The sequence below is a fragment of the Vespa mandarinia genome, chromosome 10, assembly GCF_050613455.1.
Source record: "Vespa mandarinia isolate Hongniang chromosome 10, ASM5061345v1, whole genome shotgun sequence".
NCBI classification, from domain to species: Eukaryota; Metazoa; Arthropoda; class Insecta; order Hymenoptera; family Vespidae; genus Vespa; species Vespa mandarinia.
In genome coordinates this window covers 3,043,362-3,066,500 of record NC_140819.1, presented here as the reverse complement: position 1 = coordinate 3,066,500, position 23,139 = coordinate 3,043,362, and the positions used below count along the sequence as shown (strand labels likewise).

At 33.0% G+C, this 23,139-nt stretch overlaps 1 protein-coding gene across 5 annotated transcripts in view; it reads right to left on the bottom strand.

Moving 5' to 3' along the window:
• LOC118444721 (uncharacterized) overlaps positions 1-23,139 on the bottom strand; it is a 73,799-nt gene that overhangs the window by 48,346 nt on the left and 2,314 nt on the right. Inside the window, exons 2-4 of one of the 5 annotated variants that reach the window (XM_085659727.1) lie at positions 21,970-22,605; positions 21,160-21,388; positions 16,109-16,351 (exon numbers count right to left, since the gene is read on the bottom strand). In XM_085659727.1, the coding sequence (XP_085515853.1) occupies positions 16,109-16,351; positions 21,160-21,388 (472 nt within the window). In that variant the 5' untranslated portion in view covers positions 21,970-22,605. Of the gene's footprint in view, positions 1-16,108; positions 16,352-21,159; positions 21,625-21,969; positions 22,954-23,139 lie in introns of those variants that run through there. The other 4 variants (XM_085659726.1, XM_035873265.2, XM_035873268.2 and 1 more) reach the window with 4 other exon arrangements.

Here is a 23,139-nt window from a genome sequence, read left to right as displayed (position 1 = left end):
TTCCTCTATTCCTTTTTCCTTTCACGGAATCGTAATCGACGAGCATCCCATCCTTGCCACAAGGGGCGGAAGTTTTCAATCTCCTTAATCGATATCTCGGAACTTTTCCTCGCTCGTAATTGCGACGGCTGCAAGAGATCACGTTTCCAACGGCTTCCTATCGATCCGTCGACGGGCTTTGCAAAGGATCCTATCAAAATTAACACTTTGCATGCGGGTGGTAGCACGTTCAGGACAAAATTTACATAACGTATTTTATCTGCGTCAACTAATGAAATGTATTAAATATATATATATATATTCTATGTGTGTGTGTGTGTCTGCGTGCGTGCGTGTATATATATATATATATATATACATACATTAAATTAAATAATTTATCTTCTTAATTTATAATATATTTATAGTACATTATAATATATATAGAAAAATCTATTTTGTCGATTAAATATATTTTCACATTTTTAATAATAAAGTTAATCATTGATCGTTAAAATTTTTTTCACAGATCGTTTTAAATGACTATGGGAGAAAAGAAATCGTCGAATTTGAAAAACAAAAACGAAAAAATAGAAAAGTAAAGGCAAAAGGTTGATTAGCCAGTCTTAAGAAAAATCTGATAATTTAGAAATCGTGATAAATTCGACATGCGATTGTTTGTAACTTGACAAATTTTGCGGAACGACGAGATCGTTGAAGGTTAGTACAGGTAGATCTTGCTGTAAATTCATGAAGCATCGATCGGTGGATATCTAGAAACAGCTAGTCAAAGTAGATGAAGAGGACTATGACGACGACAACGACGACGACAGTCTATCTACGCGTGCGTCTCGCATGTACATATCTACGTATGTACATACATAGATACATATACATATGTATTCACGTATAGTTCTACATAGCAGATATGGTTTCACGAACCTCGGACGTATATATAAGTATGTATGTATGCATGTATGTATATATACATATATCTACGAGTACGTACTGAAATACGTAGGTTTGAACGCCAAATGCCGAATATCTTCCATCGAGACTCTTTCCAAGATCGATCAGCTTGCCGTTACCGGTATATTCGCTTTATTAGACCTATCTCTAGAACAACGGAATGTCATTCTATGGCACAAGAGCATAATTGACGAATAGTTTTCATAAGCGCTTTCCCAAACTAACGATCATCCGAGAGATACATATTGCATTTTATTATTATCGCGATTGTATTATACTTAAATTATTATATAAACGAAGAAAGTAATCTACCTTTTGATCAGATAAAAATTCCATTAAGTAAGTGTTCTCAACGTCAAAGAGTTAAATCGATAGTAGTTTTGATAGCAAAATTATAAGAATGCGAGGAATCAAGAAATTGAGGATGGTCCAGATGGCGAATAAGCAACAGGTTCGATAAAAGCTAGGCCAGATTTATTCCAAAATAGGTTTGACTATGATTACTCGTTCTATCTTCTTCCCTTTCTCTCTCTCTCTCTCTTTCTCTCTTACACCTTCGATTCTTGTCTTTCTCTCTATCTATTTTTCTCTTTCTCTTTCTCTCTCTCTCTCTCTCTCTCTCTCTCTCTCTCTCTCTCTCTCTAGTACGTGTACATATATACGTCCACCCATACGTTTTCAACAGACATATTCGATTTGCATTGCAAACTCGCGATTTACATCTAATCCAGTTATTTCGCCATTCCTACGGTGTTTGAACGTTTCAGAGGGGTCTCGAGTTTCGCGAATACTACAATTCCCCGGTCGCTCTCTGTAAAAGCAAATAATGTCCGTCGTCGTACCGCAAATGTGCCGAGAAAATTTTCAAAACGCTTTGAACTCATTCTAATTCGGTGGGCGGTAGTCCTCATTAAATACCTTGGAAGGATTCTAATTAACGATTTCGAGATAATACCGCAACAAGTAACGGGAATGGGTTTAAAGAGAATCATTAAATCATATATATGACTATAGAGAATTTGAATTATCAAAGTAAAAACATAAATTCCACGATCGTCGTTCGAAGGAGATTACAATAATACATTTACGTCCATTATTTTTCACTTTATTCAGAATATATCAAGAATATACAGGGAATATATTTAAGATTGAATTCAATTACGACAACGAAATTTCTAATATTCTTTTTGCATCTCGTATATATTTAAAACTTTTCAATAAAATAATTTCATTTTTGATCAATCAAAGAAGAAATTAAATCTATTCTTTGAAAAAAGAAAAAAATCAAGAAGTACAAGAAGACATTGGGAAATTCATTGAAAGCTTCCGATATTACATTGATCAAGTAAGAAATGTAAGTAATTGGTTCGTTGGTGAGCTTGGTCTACGGATCTTGTACGTTTCGAATGTCGCGCTGGAAGTGCGTCAGTTTTGCAAAATTAATCCGGCTAGCGACCGGCTATCGTGGATGGTAAGAAGAGAGAGTAGAAAGTAATTTTAGTGGTGGGGAAGTTAGCTCTGGGGGTAACTCTAGGAGGTAGGCGGATTATTAACAGGTCGCTCACGTTCGATTCCTTACGTGGTCTCCGCACCGGAATCGAGCCACGAGTAAATATACCGGAGCTGAATAGACGGATATTCATATAGGTCGCGGGCATCAGAAGGTTCTTCGTGGGAGGGAGGGGGAGGGGGAGGGGGAGGTGGTGGGGTCTGCTTGGCTCGATTCGAGACTTACATAATGATGAACCAAAATCCATAGCATGCACGACCGATATGTTACTGTCCGCTTCGATAGCGTCTACCCTAGCAAGGAGATACGATGGTGGGGGTTGGTGTATAAGCACGCGGCGCATGCCACCAGCTGCTTTCCTTCCATATTAAGTGGCCATCCTGCGGGCCCAGAATGCACCGAGGTATTCACGGGGAAGACCTTCCACGATGGAAAGCTCGACAAGCGGGAGGACTCACTTTGCGGCCGAAACTCCCGACTCGATTACCCTCTCTTCTCATCTTGCATCTATCTATCTATATATCTACATCTCTCTCTCTTTTTCTCTCTCTTTTCTCTCTCTCTCTCTCTCTCTCTCTCTATCTATCTATCTTTTTCTATTTGACTATCTATATCTTTTAGTATTGAACCCTGTAACTCGATACTTCGCTCTCAATTCGCTAGGCACCCTCTATCTACATATATTCTATAGTAAAGTATAATACATTATAGTATATCGTTTAATTCGTTTTATTGAATCTTTTATTATAACCACATATATCTTTTTATCGTATCATAGAAACTTTGGTTATATTACTTTTCTTCGTTTTATGTGTAATTCGTTTTATTCGAACTTCTTTTTCTTTTTTTCTTTTTTTTTCTTTTTTTTTCTTTTTTTTTCTTTTTTTTTATTGACCATATTTTATACCAATATAATAATTTCTTTACTCTTCCTCATTGTATGTTTCTATACTTGCCCCGTTTGCTTTCAGTTGATTAGTTAATATCACAGAGCCCTTAACTATTTCTATCCAGTGATATTCCAACCTTCTCTCCTTGTCAGATATTACCGAAGGGAAATCACTGATTCGCTTCCTTACGGTACATTGAATTTTCGTAGATGCCACGAGTTCGTCGGTACTTCTAACTAGACGTTACCCCGGAAGGCTCGCGCGCTAGACATTGTCTTTTGAACTTGGCACCGATTAAGTTCGTCCCGCTGACTCCACTTCGGTCTCACCGAATTTCCTAGAGTGTTTTTAGCCGACGTTCACGAGAAAGTGAGTGTACGTGTCTGACGATAACTTTCACAGGTATAAGCTAACTATCATTTCTATCCCACTTAAAAGTTTACGCTCTTTTTAAAAAGTTCTGATTCTAACCGATTTGAATTGACTTTTTTATTAATTTTCAAACTAACGAACAAGTTTTGCACGTATGAATAATAATTTCTTAAAATGAAATATATTGAAAACATTTTGTTCTTATGTATAGAATTTGCTGATTTATTATTTATTATTTAAAGTCACTTATTATTTACTTTAATACATATTAAATATATATATACAAATATGCTTAACCTATCATCATAGTAAATATGCTTAACCTATCATCATAGTAATAAACAAGATCAACTAGCTTTATATACAACGTACATAAAGTTTTCTCAAGTTTCTAAACATCAATCAAAGACGCAAGTAAGTTCAGTAAGTTCAGATCGGTGACGATCTAGCTATACGTGTCCTAATCTCGACAGACTGCATCGGTCTACGAATACTGACAGTTGTTTACCGAGCAACGATTAACTACCAAGATAGGGAATGCAAATAGCCACGAATCCTGAGGGACATCGGATTTCATGGGATAGTCCACGACGTTCTGGAGTTCGATAGTAAAGAGAGAAGGGGAAAGGTCGTCGGATTTTGGCTCTCAAGACGTTCTACGACTTGAACTTTGAACTCGACAGAATCTCGACGTAGATCGATCGTATGTTGCAGCCACGTGATATGATGGAATCGTTTAACTTTAACTGAAAAATGATAGCAACGAATGATTTTATATATTTTCTTTTTTTCTTTTTCCTTTTCTTTTTCCTTTTTTTTGTTTTTTTTTCTTTTTAGTTTCTTGATGATTTTTAGGAAGGAACTTCAAATCGTCACAAAAAATTATCATACTTTCGTTAGATTTCCTTTTATACATTAATTATTCGAGATACATAAATAGAATATAAATATATCATTCTATATTCGACTCTAAAACTATACGTTTTCTGTAACGTTATGCTTATGTCGTATTTCTATCACTTTCATCATCGTGCCAAGTATGTTAGAGATTAACGTTAACAAGATACGTTTAACGAAATATTTTCCTCCTGACAAGATTTGTTTAATCTTATACAGAATGTTTCATTGGGTTAATTATTTTAAAGCTTTTTTTGTCAATTTTATGGACTTGATCGTACCCTAATAGCTTATTAGAGAATATTTCGGATTTAAGGTCTCAGAGAAATTAAAGCAAAAAGAAAAAATAAATACAAAAGAAATGAAAAAGAAAGAAGTACAAAAAAGCAAAAAAAAAGAAATAAGAAAGGATTAAATACTTCTGAGGAATGTTCTCTTTGGAACGTAACAGAAGATTCAAGCGGAGCCACAATATTTCATTTCTCTTTGAGATTTAACGGAAGAAGCGAGAAGGAAGAATAAATACGACAAATCTTTCGACTTTCGTTCACTATAAGACCAAAGATCTTCACGGGAAATATAGTAGAAGATAAATAAGAGAAAAAGAAAATGACGAAAGCTAAAGCGAGACTTTCGATTTTCGTTGAATTTATGAAAGCCCTTTCGCTTCTACGAATTCCACGATTCGCCCTCAGCATTTTCTATCTTCGCGAGAAACGGTTTTATCGAGTTGAAAGGTACCTCAGTACCTATCCTAGACCGTTCTATTCTCAGATCTGTAAAGACCTTTTCCTAAAACTACGAAGTTTACAAGTGAGAACGTACGCATACTGGGTGAACCGTACAATGTGATCACTTTTGTTTCCATAAAAATGTCAAATTAAAACAATAATTAAATGTGACTTTTTTAATTAGGTCACAGAAACTTATACAAATCGGATCCTGATCAAAAAGGAAATTTTTCTTATTCCAATTTGTCCGTTCTTCTTTTTTCTTTTTCTTTTTTTTTTCATATTTCAAATCGATCGATTACGTTACGTCAATTAACTTTTAATAAAGGCATTTACGTAAAATATGAAGAAACAAATGTTTCTTTCCACTATATCATTTTATGCGTATCGATAACGATGAAAACTTTTATTTCGAAAAATTTAAAGACACCCCGTATACGTGTATGTACACGTATGTGTATCCACCTATGCACATAGATGGGTAGGTACTCCATGGGAAATAGACCCTTTTGAGCTTTTCCCAGCGTACGAGACTAGACGCGCGAAAATCGACGACTCGAGAGGTCTCTTTGAATTCGACGACGCCTTCCCTGGGACCATCGGGGAGCATCGAGTACAAAAGCGTAGTTCCGTAGTCCGATTAACGGGAAGCGTTTACTCGAAATTGCGAGGTGTCGAGATGGAACTGAATATTCAACGACGTTTCTCTCTTTCTCTTTCCTTTTCTCTCTTTCTCTTTATTTTTTTCTTCCCTTTTTTCTCTTCTTCTTCTCTCTCTCTCTCTCTCTCTCTCTCTCTCTCCTTTTCTCTTTCTCCTTGTCTCTTTCTCTCTCTTTGTCTCTCTCTTTCTCTATTTCGAATTAATTGTAAGAACGATAAGCCTGCATAGAGTATTTGTTTAATTTCCATAACTGTCTGACAATAACGATATTTATCACTGTTTATATCCGTGTAAAGAGATTTATAAAACTAAGTAAAATATGCGAGTATTGGTTAAAAAAAAAAAAATACATAATATAATACAAGAGTAAAGAATATTTCCAATATACAATCAAAATATATTACAAATAATGTCATTAGCCAATTATCAGCTATAGGCTTCTCATGAATATTAATTCATAAGTTTTGATTGAAAAAGAATATAATTATTATTTTTAATTGTAATATCGAATATGTATACGTGTAATATATATAGCAATAATCTTTCTGACATATTATAAATATTAGGTGGACCGGAAAGTAATGTCGTTTCTGCGGATGTCGATATTTGATTGTGATTAAAAATAAAAACTTGTTAAAAATTTATTCGTTTGAATTTAATTTAAGAAAGCGACATTACTTTCCGGTCCACCTAATATATATATATATATATATATATATATATATATATATATATGATTGTAGCTAAATTATGTATTTTATATATATATATATATATATAAAATACATATATGTGTAAACTTTAAAGAATGAATATATCTCTTATATACTTGTTAAATTATATAACATCTCTTTAACATGATATACATACATATTGTATATGTAGTATATTATAATAACGATAATCATGAACTTAACATTACAGAAAACCTATATTGAAAGTGAGGAGCGAACAAATGAGTTTTTTAGAAGGTTAAAAAGTTCTTTCGAACCCTCATCTTGCTCTTTTAGTAAAAAAGAGTAGAAAGGTGAGGAAGCGGTAGAGGGATAAAAAGGGAAGGAAAGGAGGGAAGGAGGGAAGGAAGGAAGGAAGGAAGGAAGGAAGGAAGGAAGGTGGTCGGTTACAAAGGAAAAGGAGGAAAGGAAGACTGCTGGTGTTGAGAGAACGAAGGTATTGCACTGGAAATAGAGAGAAAGACGTAGAGTAGAAGAATAGACGTGTGTGTGTGTGTTTGTGTGTGTAGTGTGGGTAGAAAAGAAAGCGAAAAAGTGGGAAAAAAGAGGGAAAATAGATCAAGTGAAAGAGAGAAAGAGAAAATGAAAGAGAATAAAAGAGACGAGACGCTCTCTTCGAACCATTAGACAAATTTTATATATAGCGCCGGAAAACTCATTCGTTTCGTCCACGATACGGCTTATTGCTTGGTTTCGTTTAGATATAGTGAAGTAAGATGTGATTTAATGTTACGCGACGATGTCGATGATTTTTTTTGGTTACGATCGAAACAGAGAAAATAATGAAAGAAAAAATAGAAGGGAAAAGTAATTGAGAAAAGAAAAAACATTACGAAAATAACACATCATTAATTGTGCTATTTAAATTATAACAAATATTGCCATGTAAAATATAAAATATAATATCGTTGCTGTGACAAAAAAAGAAAGTTATTATCGAAAGAAAAAATTTATAGAAGTGTTTCAAACGTCACACGAGCGGGAGGAGAGGGTAACGGGGATTGTCTCAAAATTTTCAATGAAAGATCAAAGTTTATAAGAGTTAAAAGGTTTGAAAATAAAGAGAGACAGAGAGATGGGAGAGGGAAATCTCAGTTAAAATTTAAAGAGAAAAGGATCTGGATCGGGGGAAGAATAATCGGATTTACGGGAAGCCGATCTAGATATTATCCTTCGTGAAATTTGTCGCGATACTATAGAGAGCATAACAGGCATGACTCGGAGGCTCGCGTCGCCTCGTGTCGCATCGCGTCTGGGAAAACTCGAAAACCCTTAAGGGCTTGAGCAAAGCGCTCGTTGCAAACCGCGAACTACCTCCTACTTCGAATTTTCTTAGCCACAATGGATAAACTTGTTATGAATCGTCAACTTTTATCCTTATACTATAACGATAACTTTTCTCTTTCGTCGTCTATTTTATTTTTCATTACTTTTTCGTCAACGAGCGTGTCGAAAACTTTAATCATATCGGTAAGAATACTTTTTTTCTCATTTTTTTTTTTTCTTTGTTTTTTCTTTTTTTTTTTTTTTTTTTTTTTTCTTTTATGCATCGTTTCTCTTTAAACGAGTCAAATAAAAGGATAACGAATGATCTAAACTATTCTTGATGAGAGTTCGAGCTTTTTTTTGTTTTATTTGACGAAATAACGAACGAACATTTATATCCGTTTTAATACTTTCTATCATTGTTCATTCGAACGAGATATTCTTTGAATATTTACAAAACTTTTGATTAGAAACTTCCATTGACGAACGATCAATTAATATTATCGAGAAAATTCATTTGTTTTTTTTTCATTAAATAACTATCATAAGAACGATCTAATTGAGTTATCAACGCAATAAATATAGTTTAGTTGTTAATGATAAGGCATTTCTCTTTCTCTTTTTTTTTTTTTTTTATTTTTGTAATAATTATCACTTCGAAAGATTCAATCAATTAAAAATAATTGAGTAGCTTTTCATATACAAATACATACAATTTATCTTGACGGTGTTATCTGAAATATTTAAAACGATATATGTATGCGTGTATTTACACTTTCGTACTATTACAACGTTATAGATTCACTTACATGAGACAAAAAGTGAACGGTGAAAATGTCTTCGACGGATGTTCTCCTTTTAGTTATAAGGACACGTGTACGAGGTGATAACATCGGAGATGTTAAGGAGGAAAAAAAAACCAAAAGGAAAAAAGAAAAAAGCTTTGAAAGTAAAAGACAGAGAGAAAGAGTGATAGGATACGCACCGCTTTCGTCTGACGTAACAAAGCTAATTTCATCATGACGTGCTTTCAAGTAACGACCGAGCTAACGGGCACGAACTTCTTGACGATCCGAAATTCTTTCTCGAATGATGACGACTCGACTTCTTCCAACCATCCCTACTACTCTCTTATTTTTTTTCCCTTTACGACGACTTTTTATCGTCTTATTTTCTTTCTTTCTTCCTTTCTTTCTTTCTTTCTTTCCTTCTTCCTTTTCATCTTTATTTCTTTCTCCATTAGAAATTGATTATCCTCGTCAAACATAAGGATCGTAAAGAATCGGCGATCCATTTTCATGAAACTCTTCAAAGTAATTTTATCAAAATGATATGATCAAATTGTTTAGTTATCGAAACACTTCAATTTTATTTTTAATACATATATAAAATATAAAAATTGTCGTGATAAATGATAATCATTTTTGTCGAAATCATTTCTAATGAAATGGACTATCTATCTCATTCGAGATCAGACAAAATCTAAATATTTTTGTTATTCAATAAAAAATATAAACAAAGTTATTTGAAAAATAAATGATTTATATTTATAAAACTCTTATAATGAACTTCATCGAATCGAATACGATCGTATGAACTTTGCACAGAATAATTTAGAATTAATATCATAATAAGGAAATTCGGTAGGAGTGAAGAAAAAAAAAAAAAAAGAAAAAAAGAAATACTATTTCGCATATGAAATTCGTAATCTTCACCATTTGATTTTCCACAGTTGCGATTAATAGTAAATCAATGCGCAGCGATCGGCCGAGAATAATAACCGGTGAGACGTGCCGGTAACACGCGCGACCTAGCACAGTTCGGTCAGATAACGTCGTTATCAGAACCATATGGGTGCCGCATTGCGCGTTGTCACATAAAACCAGAGAGAATGAGACGAATAAAGAAAATTTGAGAGCGAGAGTCAAGAGTAGAAATATATAAACACATAGTGTATGTATGTATACATAGGGTATGTATGTGAAAGTTCGAGTGCTCGTTTCGTTTCACGAGTTATTTTTATATTATTAATTTATTCCATTAAATATAAATTATTCATATATATATATATATATATATATATATATATATATATATATATATATATGAAATCTATAATAATTTTTATAAATTATATCTCATATAAACAGTACAAACATATATACATCTATATAGATCATAATAATTATTATATTCTATTATATATCATTTTATTATTTATAGTAATAACAATGCAAGTGTAGATATATGTATATGTACTTCATATATATATATATATATATTTTTTTTTTACATGTATCAATTTCTATATATATGTATTTTACGATAGCTATAATATTTTGACTTCTTACTGTATATCCTGATCTACGGAAATGTTAGGACGAACATCATTCACATTCAACTTTGTATAAGGCAAGCTCCTCGGTGGTTATTTTTCGAATGTACACCGTCCTCGCATGCGGTTGGCAATTTACAACTTCGACTTCAAACGTGGTCGCTTGGAAGGAAACTTCAGCAAACATCTTTATCTACTGTCATGCACATTCTCTGTTGGCATTTTCGACGGAAATGATTGAACTTTAAGAAAGCATCCGTTGAATGCGAGTGAACTCGAAAGAAGCGATTGGAGGAATTTGTAGGTTCGTGAAGTAGAGTTTAACGTAGGTATATGCGAATAGCTATCTTTATTCTTGTAGAAAGTATGTTTTATCTCTCTTTCTCTCTTCCCTTACTTAAAAAAAAAAAAAAGAAAAAAAAAGAAAATAGGAAATAATTTCTCGTTTAAGATTTATCCAATTTTCATTAACGATAAATATCGATTGAAATGAATAAATATAATTTCCTTATCAACATTATCCATATTAATATATTATAACATTTTATATGTAATATATTTCCTATAGACAATATATATCCTTTATCTAAATATAACATAACGATAGATTCAAAAGGATGACAAATATTATGACAGCTCGGAATCGTACATACATGCTAACACGTTACATGAAATTTCATGTCCCTTCGTAAATACACAATGTCATTGCAATTAGCCCCATTTACATCATAAAATCAGTTATTCCTGTTCCCATTGGTAAAAGATATTAGCGTAGATGTATCGTAGGTTATTGGGTAGCCGAAAGTCAGCAGGGTTAACCATACGCTTTTCGTTATTTCGCTAAACGTCATCGCGGTTGTACAAAATCGTACGTATATTCTATGTACATACACGGATATAATGTTCACACATCGAACGAAATAGTCGAAATACATTTTGCGGCTACGTAATAATGCCGACACGCACCGATGTTATCGCCATAATTGTGGGCATATTTCGAGTTCTCTGTAACAGAGGTAGGTACTCCACAATCATTTTGCTACATCATCTGTGGTTAATTAGATTCTAGATATTGGCCTTGGGGAGATGCGGGCCAGAGTTTACAGAAAAAAAAAAAAAAAGAAAGAAAAGAAAAAAATAGGAAGAAAAAGAAGACACTAAAGTAATTTGTTATTTTTCATATAAAACAATTTGTACATTAATCTATCCACAGATACATGCAAACACATTCACGCACGTATCAAATTGAAATTCTCAAGATTTTTAATAGCCATGTAAACTTTTATTATTACGTAAGACGATTCTCGCATAGCATCGCTTTTTCTTTTTTTCTTTTTATTCTACCACAAAACGGTGGTTTCATCTTCGTCTTGAAGGGAACTTGAAGGATATACGGATCTCATTCCGCGATCCTTTGAGAGGAATGGAACTACAGGAAAAGAGAAAGAGAGAGAGAGAGAGAGAGAGAGAGAAAGAGATAAAGATAGATAGTGTGTGAGAGAAAGAGAGAGAGATAGAAGGGTCAAAATCTTTGAAACGAAAACGGTACACGGAGTGGTGCTTGAAGAAAGTTTTAAGAAAAAGACCACGAGCTTTCGACGATTTTCTCTCTTTCTCCGACTGTACTACCATTGATATTCTCTCTTATAAAATTACTATAGCATACTATAATATTTGCGTGAATATGCAGAGGATTAACATTGTAATAATCATATTGAAATAATTTATTACATTATTACATTATAATTATTACACGGTATTATTATTTTCAACGAGTAAATGGTATCATATTGTATATTATATTACGTCAATATTACATCTATTATATGATAACTAAGAGATGAAATTTATTCTTTATAATAGATCGACAATTTTATCGTTCGATAAACCAAAAGTTTATCATTCATATCTATACGTACTTATCGATATTTACGGATACTTTCCACATATTCAATGTATATACGATCCCCCATAACATCGATAAATATTGAGAAATATCGATGCTATCGATAGCGATATGTAATCGATATTTATCGACGGAGTTATATCGACAAAAGGTTAAACCCTGGCGAGAAAAGAAATAAGATGAAAAATAGAAAGACGAGAGTTCAAATCAGCCCTCGAACGCATACACACATAACGTCACGATATAGAACCAACAGCGTAACTACACGATGCTGTAAATTCTGTCTCATGGTAAGATTTATACGATGCTATGTTACACCCGTAGATCGCGTATTAATGAATTTCCCGATATTTTCCGAAGGGCGCCTGAGATGCCTCGAACAAGTGGAAAGCGGCTTCTCCGAAGCTCTCTCACGTTTCTTCCCCTCCTTCTTCATCTTCTCCTAGCAAGGCTCACCATCCAATATTTAAGAGGGCGCGTATATCTTCCGCGAAACAGCCCCTTTAACCCGTGGCTGGACACTTCCAATTTATTTGCAACGCCAGCGCATCTTTCATCGCGATTCTCTTACTTCCTTCTCTCTCTTCCTCTCTCTCTCTCTCTCTCTCTCTTTCTCTCTTTCTCTTTTTCTCTATTTCTATCTCTTTCTCTCTTTTATCGTTCGAACGGAACACACGTTCGCTCTCCGACGGAAGAGACGAATGAGTTCTGTTTACCGACGTCGAATTAAATTATTCTAAGGCTTCCCCTTTCCCCAAACTGCATCTTCTTCCACGCAGAATTATCCCGTCATCTTAGCAATTTCGAAAGTCGTCTTCCTCCAACGAAAGATCTTCCTCTCTCTCTCTCTCTCTCTCTCTTTCTCTCTTTCTCTCTTTCTTTCTCTCTCTTGCTTTAAAAGGAAGAAAGAAAATTTCTCGGTTGAACTACAACTTGGCGAGGCTCGATAAATGCGCGTGAGATATAACCGGCTGATTCTTTAAGCTGTATCTTATTCCTTCGTTATTTTTCTTCTTTTCTTTTCTTGTTCTTTTCTATTTTTTTTTTCTTTTTTGTTTTGTTTTGTTTCTTTAAAGTTCCCCGATAGTTTCCCCAAAGTGTTGGACATGGATGAAAATTTTTGTTTTACCTCAATATTAATACCGATATCATATATTATCATATTGATGAATTTTTTTCTCTCTTTCTTTACAAAAGTATATAAAATACATCGAGTTGTCGTATCTCACAGTTCGTCTAATATTATCTTTACTGGTTACGAAGTTTCTTAGAAAAAGACGGAGACCTCTTATATTAGACATACTTCAACGATTGAAAGAGAACGAACGAATGGAGTAGAACGAGTTTCGATTCGAACGTAAGACTACTCTCGCCGCTAATTGGCAATTCGCCTCACCACAGTAGACTACCTTTAATTAGATCCTTTTAGGATCCTAGAGATAGAGAAAGAGAGAGAAAAAGAGAGAGAGAGAGAGAGAGAGAAAGAGAAAGAAAGAACAAAGTGGAATGAGAAAAATGAAAGCGTAGCTACCGATATCGACACTCTTAATGCTTCCTATAATTACCGATAAAAGCCCAGAGCCCAGAGACCTCGCTGGAGCCCTTTACGTAAATGAAAATCGATTCGCGAAGTAGACAGGCGTATCTATTGCGGCCACTAGCATCTCCTCCTCTCTGTTTTTTTTTTCTTTTTTTTTCGTTTTTATCTTTTTTTTTCCTTTCTTTTTTTTTTGCATTTTTCATCTTTTGAAGGTACGACCCACGAACCACGGGGATCGCGAATGAAGCTCGTCTAGGCGAGCACCTACCACATAGCTTCGATGCATTTCCCTCTTTCGATCATTCTCCACCGATCCCCTTTACCCTTATCCCTCAACCATGTGAATATGAACACGGCAACCATAAAACTACCCGTTACATGTCGATATTTCGATGTAAAATTTTTTCATGTTGCAATGACAACCGAGAGAACTGGGAACAAACACGCTGACTGGTTTAAATATTGGAAAATCCATGTTGATAACTGTAATACCTACTCGTTAATGGTTGACCATACGTGCAAGGGTATACTGCCAACGTACAAATAAATAATTGGAGTAGAAAAAATATATTGTAATAAAAGATAAATTTTCGAGGCCGGAAAAAGAAATATAAAAAAGAAATAAATGATTCGTGAAAATAAAAAATAGAAATAAAAAGAATGTTAAAACAATTACAATAAAAAAATAAAAAAGAAAAAAAAGAAGGATGTGGAAAATTTTATCGACCGATGAAATAGAAATAAATATTTTATCGTGTTTTAATAACCGGACAAGCAAAGAACCACGAAATAATTACGGCAAATCTCTCTAAATTTTGTCGAACGCGGTTGGCATAAAGTACGTTGTAATTACCCTAAAGTGCATTCTCTCCGTGAGAACGCCCGTCGAGCACGTTCGTGCGTTTCTCCGTTTAAAACGGCGCATTAAATTTTATTCAAATGTGCCTCGCGCTTTCTCAGCTATGGCGGCTACGTCTTGTCGGAAAGTCATGTGTTATCGTGGAATAACAATTAATATTAGAATAGCAAAATCTTATTTGCACTGGCAGTATTAATTAATGCGAAACAATATAATAAGAAATTTCTAAATATTTTATGATAAAAAATTTATTTGAATCTTAAAAGAATTTTCATTCGAATATTTCGAATTGTTCGATCTTTATGAGAATTTTAAAAGAATTTTTGTTTGGTATTAAAAAAGGAAACATTTCATACTCTATTATCGATAACAGATAAATCAATTTAATTCAATTATCATCGGATAAAATTTCTCGGCATATCATACAGATGAGCACAACAGATATTGAATTTTTTTAATAAAAAAAAAAAAATTTCATCTTCACCGATTTATAACATTTTCCAATAATGACGTTTTTGATGCAAATGGTTAATAATAAAAAAATTTTTTTCTAATGAATCTTAATTACTTACGCCTCGTTATTCAATTAATTCGCTATAATACCGATTTTCTTTGGATTTCGTTCCAAAACCGTGCGTTTTCATGCCCGACTTCCCAGCTTGGCATATATACTTAATCCACATAATACCATAGCATTTCGCTTCATCGATTACAAACGAGAAAATAATTCGCTACTATCTGAGGCTTGATATTACTTCTTCGATATGATAGGGTGTGGGTGGAGAGGTGGCATAGGAATTTGAGAATGGTGGGAGAAGATTTCGTGCGCTTCGAGATACCTTTATTAATCGCAACGCTTTCGAGGCCGCATAGATTCAGGATTAAGTTAATCTACGAAAAAGTTTTATAAGCTATGATTAATGCACAAGCTCTTATCTCCTTCACGCAGAATAAAGCGAACCCTTTAGTTTCTTTAAACACAGCGCGTTTCTATACGCATACATACATATGGGCAAGCAAAAACTTAACATTTTTATATTCAAAAGATATGAAAGATAAATGCTTTGATTACGAGATAGAAGAAGAAGAAGAAAAAAAAAGAAAAAGAAAAATGAAAAAAGAATAAAAGGTAAAAATGTATTTCTCAAATATTCTCTTTTATTCGAATTAATAAAATATGGAAAAGAATGGTTGGATAAGTAAATCCTCGAATAATCGATTAAGATAATAAACAATGGAAAAACTCTGCAAAAATAAATTAATTCTATATCGCTCAACTAACTTTTACATGTAACATTTTCGATTATATGAGAATAACGCGTTCAATATATGTAGATAAATATCTACTTAAAAAAAAAAAAAAATAAATAAAAAATAAAAAAATAGGATCAATTCGTACAAAAATTCTAAACCACCAGAAATGTTTCAAATATAGAGAAATGAAAAAAAAAAAACTTACCTTCTGCCTGATGTGGAGCATAGATGTTGAGATAGAGACAATCCTCGCTCTGGTTCTTGAGATACTGCAAGTGCCTCTCGAGATACTCATAGCGTGCTGGTTTCACCTCGTCACGAAGATTCGGTAGTACTTGCGGGCAAACCGGAGCAAATTCCAGAGACTGTCGTACTCCTCTCCAGGGTTGCGGTGATCTCGGTGGCGTGAACCTGAGCGAGCCGACTGGAGGCTCGGCGTATGGGACTCCTGAAACATAGTTGAACAATTTAGTTCGACACTTTCGACTTGTCGATTTGTCAGCATTGCTCTCGAACGTCCCATCAAACCGATTAATTCGTGATTCTTTCTCTTTCTCTCTCTCTCTCTCTCTCTCTCTCTCTCTCTCACTCTATCTTTTTCTCTATCTCTATCTTTATCTCTATCTCTATCTCTGCCACTGTATCCGTTTCTATCTCTATCTCTACCTCTATGTCTATCCATCTATTTTTCTTTTCGATTCGTTCTCAAACGTATTCTCTGATCGATTAGAAACCTAGTAAAAGTAGACACCTCGTTCTCGATCAAGTGTGTTTCAAACGAACGAAATTGTTTCCCCCCTCGTTCGTGTACGTTCTACGGAAAAACAAAACAAAAAATAAATAATCCATCACCAGTTGATACGACTTTTTTATATTCCTGAGATAGAAAATATTCCGCTTCATTTATATGAATAATTATTATTACGTATAAATTAAAAATATCTTGAAAGAATAGAAAAGATATATCTATTTTTTTATCCTATCCTTAATTTAATATCAAATTAAATGATTTTTATTATCGACCGATCAAAATCAAATAATACGATACTTTCTTTGATCTTTATATATAAAAGATCCTTGACAGTGTCTAGTAAATTTCATTCGAGATACGTGATATAGCCTTTCCTATATAACGATGATAAATTTTTTCGTATGGATCGTCGTTACCGGATTTACAGTTGAAAATAGCTCAGAGAAAGAACGAATGAACGTGCAATGTGATAATCGTTCTTTCACTTTGAAAACGTTCTTTTCTCTCTCTCTCTCTCTCTCTCTCTCTTTCTCTCTCTATTTATCTATTTATCTATATATCTATCTTTCTTTAGTTCTCTCTTCTAGCAAAGAAAAAAAAGAGAAAATAGGATATAACGCGTAGACACTCTTGTTTGCACGCAACATCAAATCCGAAAGCTCGTTCACAGGCTTGAGCGTTTGTACTTATTTGTCCTCCGATCGATAGATCGACCAGCAAACGGACTTTATCGTGACGATGAATTTTTCATGTCTCAATGCACTGCGAAGAGCTGCTCTGTGGCAGAATTCGGACACGTTTGAATAATGGCCAGCCGGAGGCGTCGTTACTTCGTGATTTACCGGCAAATAAATATCTGCTACTTCGTTTTGTTGCCACGTAATACAAAAAGCAAATAAAGGTAAACGAACTTGATTATTCGCTTGAAATTACATGTACCCGTGGGACTCGTATTTTCATTGAAAAATAAAAATAATCTCTTCGAAATGTTTCACTTTTAATTGTTTCGAAATTACATGAGAGTAGAAAGGTATATATATATATATATTTTTTTTTTTTTTAATATTTCTTGTTTGAATATAAATTATGTTGAACAGATGTTTCAAAAATAATTGAAGCAAATATTACGTAATATTATGAAGTTCGTTTGATATATTAGTAATAGTCATTTGGTATAAAAATAAAAATATATTATAGTAAATTCTTTCCTAAAGAGATAAAGAAAAATTGTAAAAAAATATTGAAATTGAAAGTAAAAAGAGTAAAACCATTCATACAAAATAGATTGAATATTTGAATATTATTACGTCGATTTATATGTTTATTTTTAATATATATATATATATATATATATATATATATATATATATATATAATAAATAAACCGATTCAGTTTACAAACTTATATACATACTTTTAAAAAACATATTGTATTTGGATTCGAGTCACCCAACTTTACCTACAACGAATGGAGATTCGCAATAGATCATGCTTTTGCGAAATTCACTTTGGTGATAGGAGAGTTTTCGTTGTTTGTGAAAGTTGAAGTATTTTCCATCGGAACTTCAAATTCACTCGGGAAATTAAAAACGGCCACGAATGCACGTCCGTTCAAGTGAGGCGTTTAAAACACGCGCGTAACTTCAACCGTAACTATTTCCTTTGTAAAAGTCGTTCGATAGAATAGACATTTCGAAATGCAGAATAATTCTCATCTTTCTTGTCGATGAGTTAACAGTAATTGTGAAATTCCCTTGTGTGAGACAATATCGATTAATATTTATATCATCGTAATTATTTCCTGCATAATTAGCTTTGCGGTATGGTAACAGAAAGTTTTTACATTATCATTATATACGTTGGCACTTAGCATGCGAGTATTCACATAGGTACATATATATTTACATAAAATAAAATATTTAATTATCTCTTGCGTACCTATATATGTATACACGTATATACACACCCACATACACACACACATACATATATATATATACATATATACATATATATGTATAATACATATTCTTATGAACATTTTATGATATTGCATTATCGTTTAATTGTATAGCGTTATATCTATGATTATTCACACATAATTTACTTATTTATTCACTTTAATTTCATATTAATATGATTATATCCGAATAATGATAGATTGAAATTAAAAAAAAAAAAAAAAAAAAAAGAAAAGAAAAAAGAATTTTTTTTAAAATTTAAAAATACCGAAGAGTTTCTATTTTTTTTTTCTTTTTTTTTTTCTTTTTTTTTTTTACAATAACCAAAACGACGATTTTAGTACAATGATTTTCGTTCAATTTCATCTCGTTCAAAACTTTTGCTCTGTGTCTCGCGGCAAAATATACAATGGTACCTCTGGGACGTCACAGATTTGATTCTCTTTTGAAATGAAAAATTTTCACTAGAAAAAAGTTATATAGATTTCGCATAGGATGAAACTTTTGTTGAAGTTTCGGAAACGTGGGTGGCACTTTTAAAAGCATTTACTCGGGTATACGTTAGCAAAGAACTCTCTTTTAAGAGGGAGAAAAAGAGAGAAAGACAGAGAGAAAGACAGAGAGAAAGACAGAGAGAGAGAGAGAGAGAGAGAGAGAAAGAGAAAGAGAGAGATAGAGAGAGAGGTATACAAGAAGATGGAAACAGAGAGTATCTATTCCCGAAACACCCAGGACGCTTCTTCTTTTGGATCCTTCGACGTATCAGGATTCTCAAAGCCGTGCGGATACGTTGATCAAACGCGGGAGGTCGCTCGTGGAAAGTTTCGCCTTTCGAACGAAGTTCTCTTTAACGGCGTATCGAATCCCATCGGAGAGAGATCCTGATTGCTAAAAGATAGAGAAAGAGAGAGAGAGAGAGAGAGAGAGAGAGAGAGAGAGAGAGAGAGAGAGAGGGATAGAAAGAGAGAACTATGTTGCGAAACTCCACTATTACGATCCTCTAACCCAGCCGAATTTTACTTCCATCCTTCTCTCAAGAAGCTTTCGTAGAATTTCAAAGAGCATCAGAAATACTTTCTTCTTTTTTACTTCAACGATTTAATCGTTACGTTGAACTCACATAGACAGGCAGAATCAACAGATCTATTCATTCATTTATATTGAGTTTATAAATAACGATTGAGTAGTAAGAACAAAAACTTATTGACAAAGATAATACGATAGTGCTTACGATTGTATTTAAATCGCCCGTACTTAATGTATTTGTTTTGATTTTTTTTATTTTTTCTTTTCTTTTCTTTTAAATCAATTCTATCCTAATAAGAGACCGTGATAACATAAACGTATACTGCGTATAATTCATTATATGTTCTTGCTCGTAACTGTTTTGTTCATTTTCCTTTTTTTTTTTTTTTGACATACATTCATACATATTAAGCGTCGAGTTTGATTATTGAAACGTAATTATCGAGTGTAGTCACTGAAACATAGTGTTCGAACGAAGACGTCTTCGAACCTATTCTCTCTATTTTTCATTTTTCGTAAGAGCAACGTTTATTTAAATATATATATATATATATATATATATATATATATATATATTATTATTATTATATAATAACAATTTACAGAATATCATTATTTAAAATAAAATAAAAAAAATCGATTAAGTGTAAAAATTCAATGAAACTTTAATTAATTATTTTTATAATGTGAATAAAAAAGAGATAACATTTTCTGTGGGAAATGTCGTATTTATTTTAACGAACGATTAATAAAACTGGACGAAGACTTCTCTGATGGTGATGTTTCAAAGAGGTCGACGATTTAAACGTTTACCGATTTTCAGAGGATCTCGATCTCATCTATTCAAAGGGTCTGGTATTCAAATTGTGAATATTCCATCAATGACGAACGGCTTTGCGACGTACCAAGCTATGTTCGTATCAACACGGTTCACAGAATATATCGTCCTTTCACGATGGGAAACGGTGCTGTTCCTTCTAGTTTCCGTTATATACGATAAGCAGAACGCGATCTCGATTGCTATAGCTATGTACAAGGATGTACTGCTTTCAAGGATATTGTCGAGTTTAAAAGAACTTTTATATATGCTGATAGATACATTGAAGAGAATCAGACAGAATCTACCTTTAAAATTCGATATCGCAAAATAATAAATAACTTACTATTTTATGATAATATAGTTATGTGCACATATACACACAAACACACGTACACGTATATATTTATTCACGATATTGTCATATAATTATTAATATTTTTATAATAATAAGTATTATAAAAATCAGAGATTATTTATTAGCTTTGTCAAAGCCTGATATTATGAAATATATATTGTATAAAGTGATTAATGAAATATATATATATATATATATATATATATATATATATATATATATATATATATATATATAGGCATTGAACATTAAATTGATACAAAATAGAATTGTTGAATCATTTGAATAAAAATGTTTAATTGAAATGAGAATTTCAATTTGATGCATGCAATTACTTACTTACCGAGGAAAACGTCGACTAACTGAAGATCGTGATTGGTTCTCGGTTTGACTACGGTCCCACGTAATCGACCATGTTTTATTTTAACATCTTTCGTCACGGGTTCCAAGCTTTCTTGATGATACCTCGGATAATTGATGTAAGGTGCACGAGTTTCACGTGAGTCACGATGTTCTGTGAGAATTTGTGTGCAAGCGAGAAGCACAACACCAAGCAACTCCAAACGAAGCATCTTCGACATTTGTTTTAACAATTTCTCTTTTAATTCGTCCACCGATTATAAAATTAGCATTGAATTGCACGATACTGATCGAAATCAATCGATCTTAAATCGATCGTTAATTTTCGTCTTATCGAAATAGAAATGTTTTTTTATTTTTAATTTTTTATTAAAAATCGTATATATATATATATTTTTTTTTTTTAATTAATAATTTCTTTTGCAAACTTTATTTCCAACGTTAATATCTAATAATATATCAAAATGAAAATAAAATTAAAAACAATCATGATCGTTTTTATTAAAAATCAATGATAAAAATTTATATAATAATGTTAAATTATTTTGGATTAATCGTATTTTATCAATATGAAGTAAAATTCACGTTGGACTGATGATAAAATCAGATTAAGTCACAATTCACTTCGTATCAACGTTAACACGATAACTTCTACGAATGGTTGACGAACGAAATAAAAGTATCTTTATTATTAGAATCTAGAACCTTTTCGTTTCCGGAACACCGGATGTCACTCTAATACTGTCTCTCTCTCTCTCTCTCTCTTATGGGATTGAAATTTAGAAGAACTCACTAAGATCTGGATGATGAAAATGTTATTGTCGATAATGACGATGATGATGATGATGATGATGATTTACCTCATTTCTCATAATTCATTTTTCATTTGCGTTTCATTTCGATTTTCTTATTAATTCAAAATTTCAATTGCAGAATTTATTACGATGAAATCGAAACACTTTTTTTCATATTTATCATCATTCTATGTCTTTTTCACTGAACAATCAACAAAGTCCATTTGTTTGTACGTCTATTATTTGTACTTTCTTATTTTTTCATCACTTCCTTCTTGTAATTTTTCTTTTTTTTTCGTTTTCTCTCTTTTTTCTTTTTTCTATTTTTTTTTTTCTTTTTATATCAATTTCACAGAAAGAGTCATGATAACGTGAACGAAAAATCAAATGAAAATCACACTCGATGTCACGACTTTGACGTTGCCGTCGTTGTAAGAAAAAAGGTCACAAGAGACTACGTCCGTTCACGTTCGTTCAAAAGTTGAAAACGTTTGCGCGTCCTCGTGCTTCGAAGACGACGTTACTTTCGACGACGTTGCTCTCAACGATATTCTTGGCGACGGTGCAAACAAGGGTGAACGCACGTATGCGTTGCTCCATACGCGGGGAAGAGGAACACCACTCAAACGCCTACTCTATTTTCGAACTAAAATACGTATAAACGCGTCCACTATCTCTATGTATATGCATATGTATATGTATTTTCTCCCCCTCTTTTTCTTTTTCTGTATCTGTCTTTCTCTCTCTCTCTTTCTCTCTCTCTCTCTCTCTCTCTCTATCTCTCTCTATCTCTCTCTCTCGCTCGCTCTATCTATCTATCTATCTATCTATCTCTTTATCTCTCTCACACTTAAACTTCCTACAAACGATATCTTTCCAAACGATCAACGAATAACTTCATCCTTCGAATTTACGCTCCATTTACGAGCTTCGGAAAGGACTTTCTTAGAAATCCAACCCGTGAATGTCTATTTATTTATCTTTTTTTTCTTTTCTTTTTTCTTTCTTTCTTTCTTTCTTTCTTTTTTTTCTTTCTTTCTTTCTTTCTTTCTTTCTTTCTTTCTTTCTTTCTTTCTTTTCTGCTATGTTGAAATAAGATCGTCTTTCTTTCCTTTTCTATACAACGTTCGATTCTCCGATAAAATACTTTCGTAAGAATTTGAAAATTT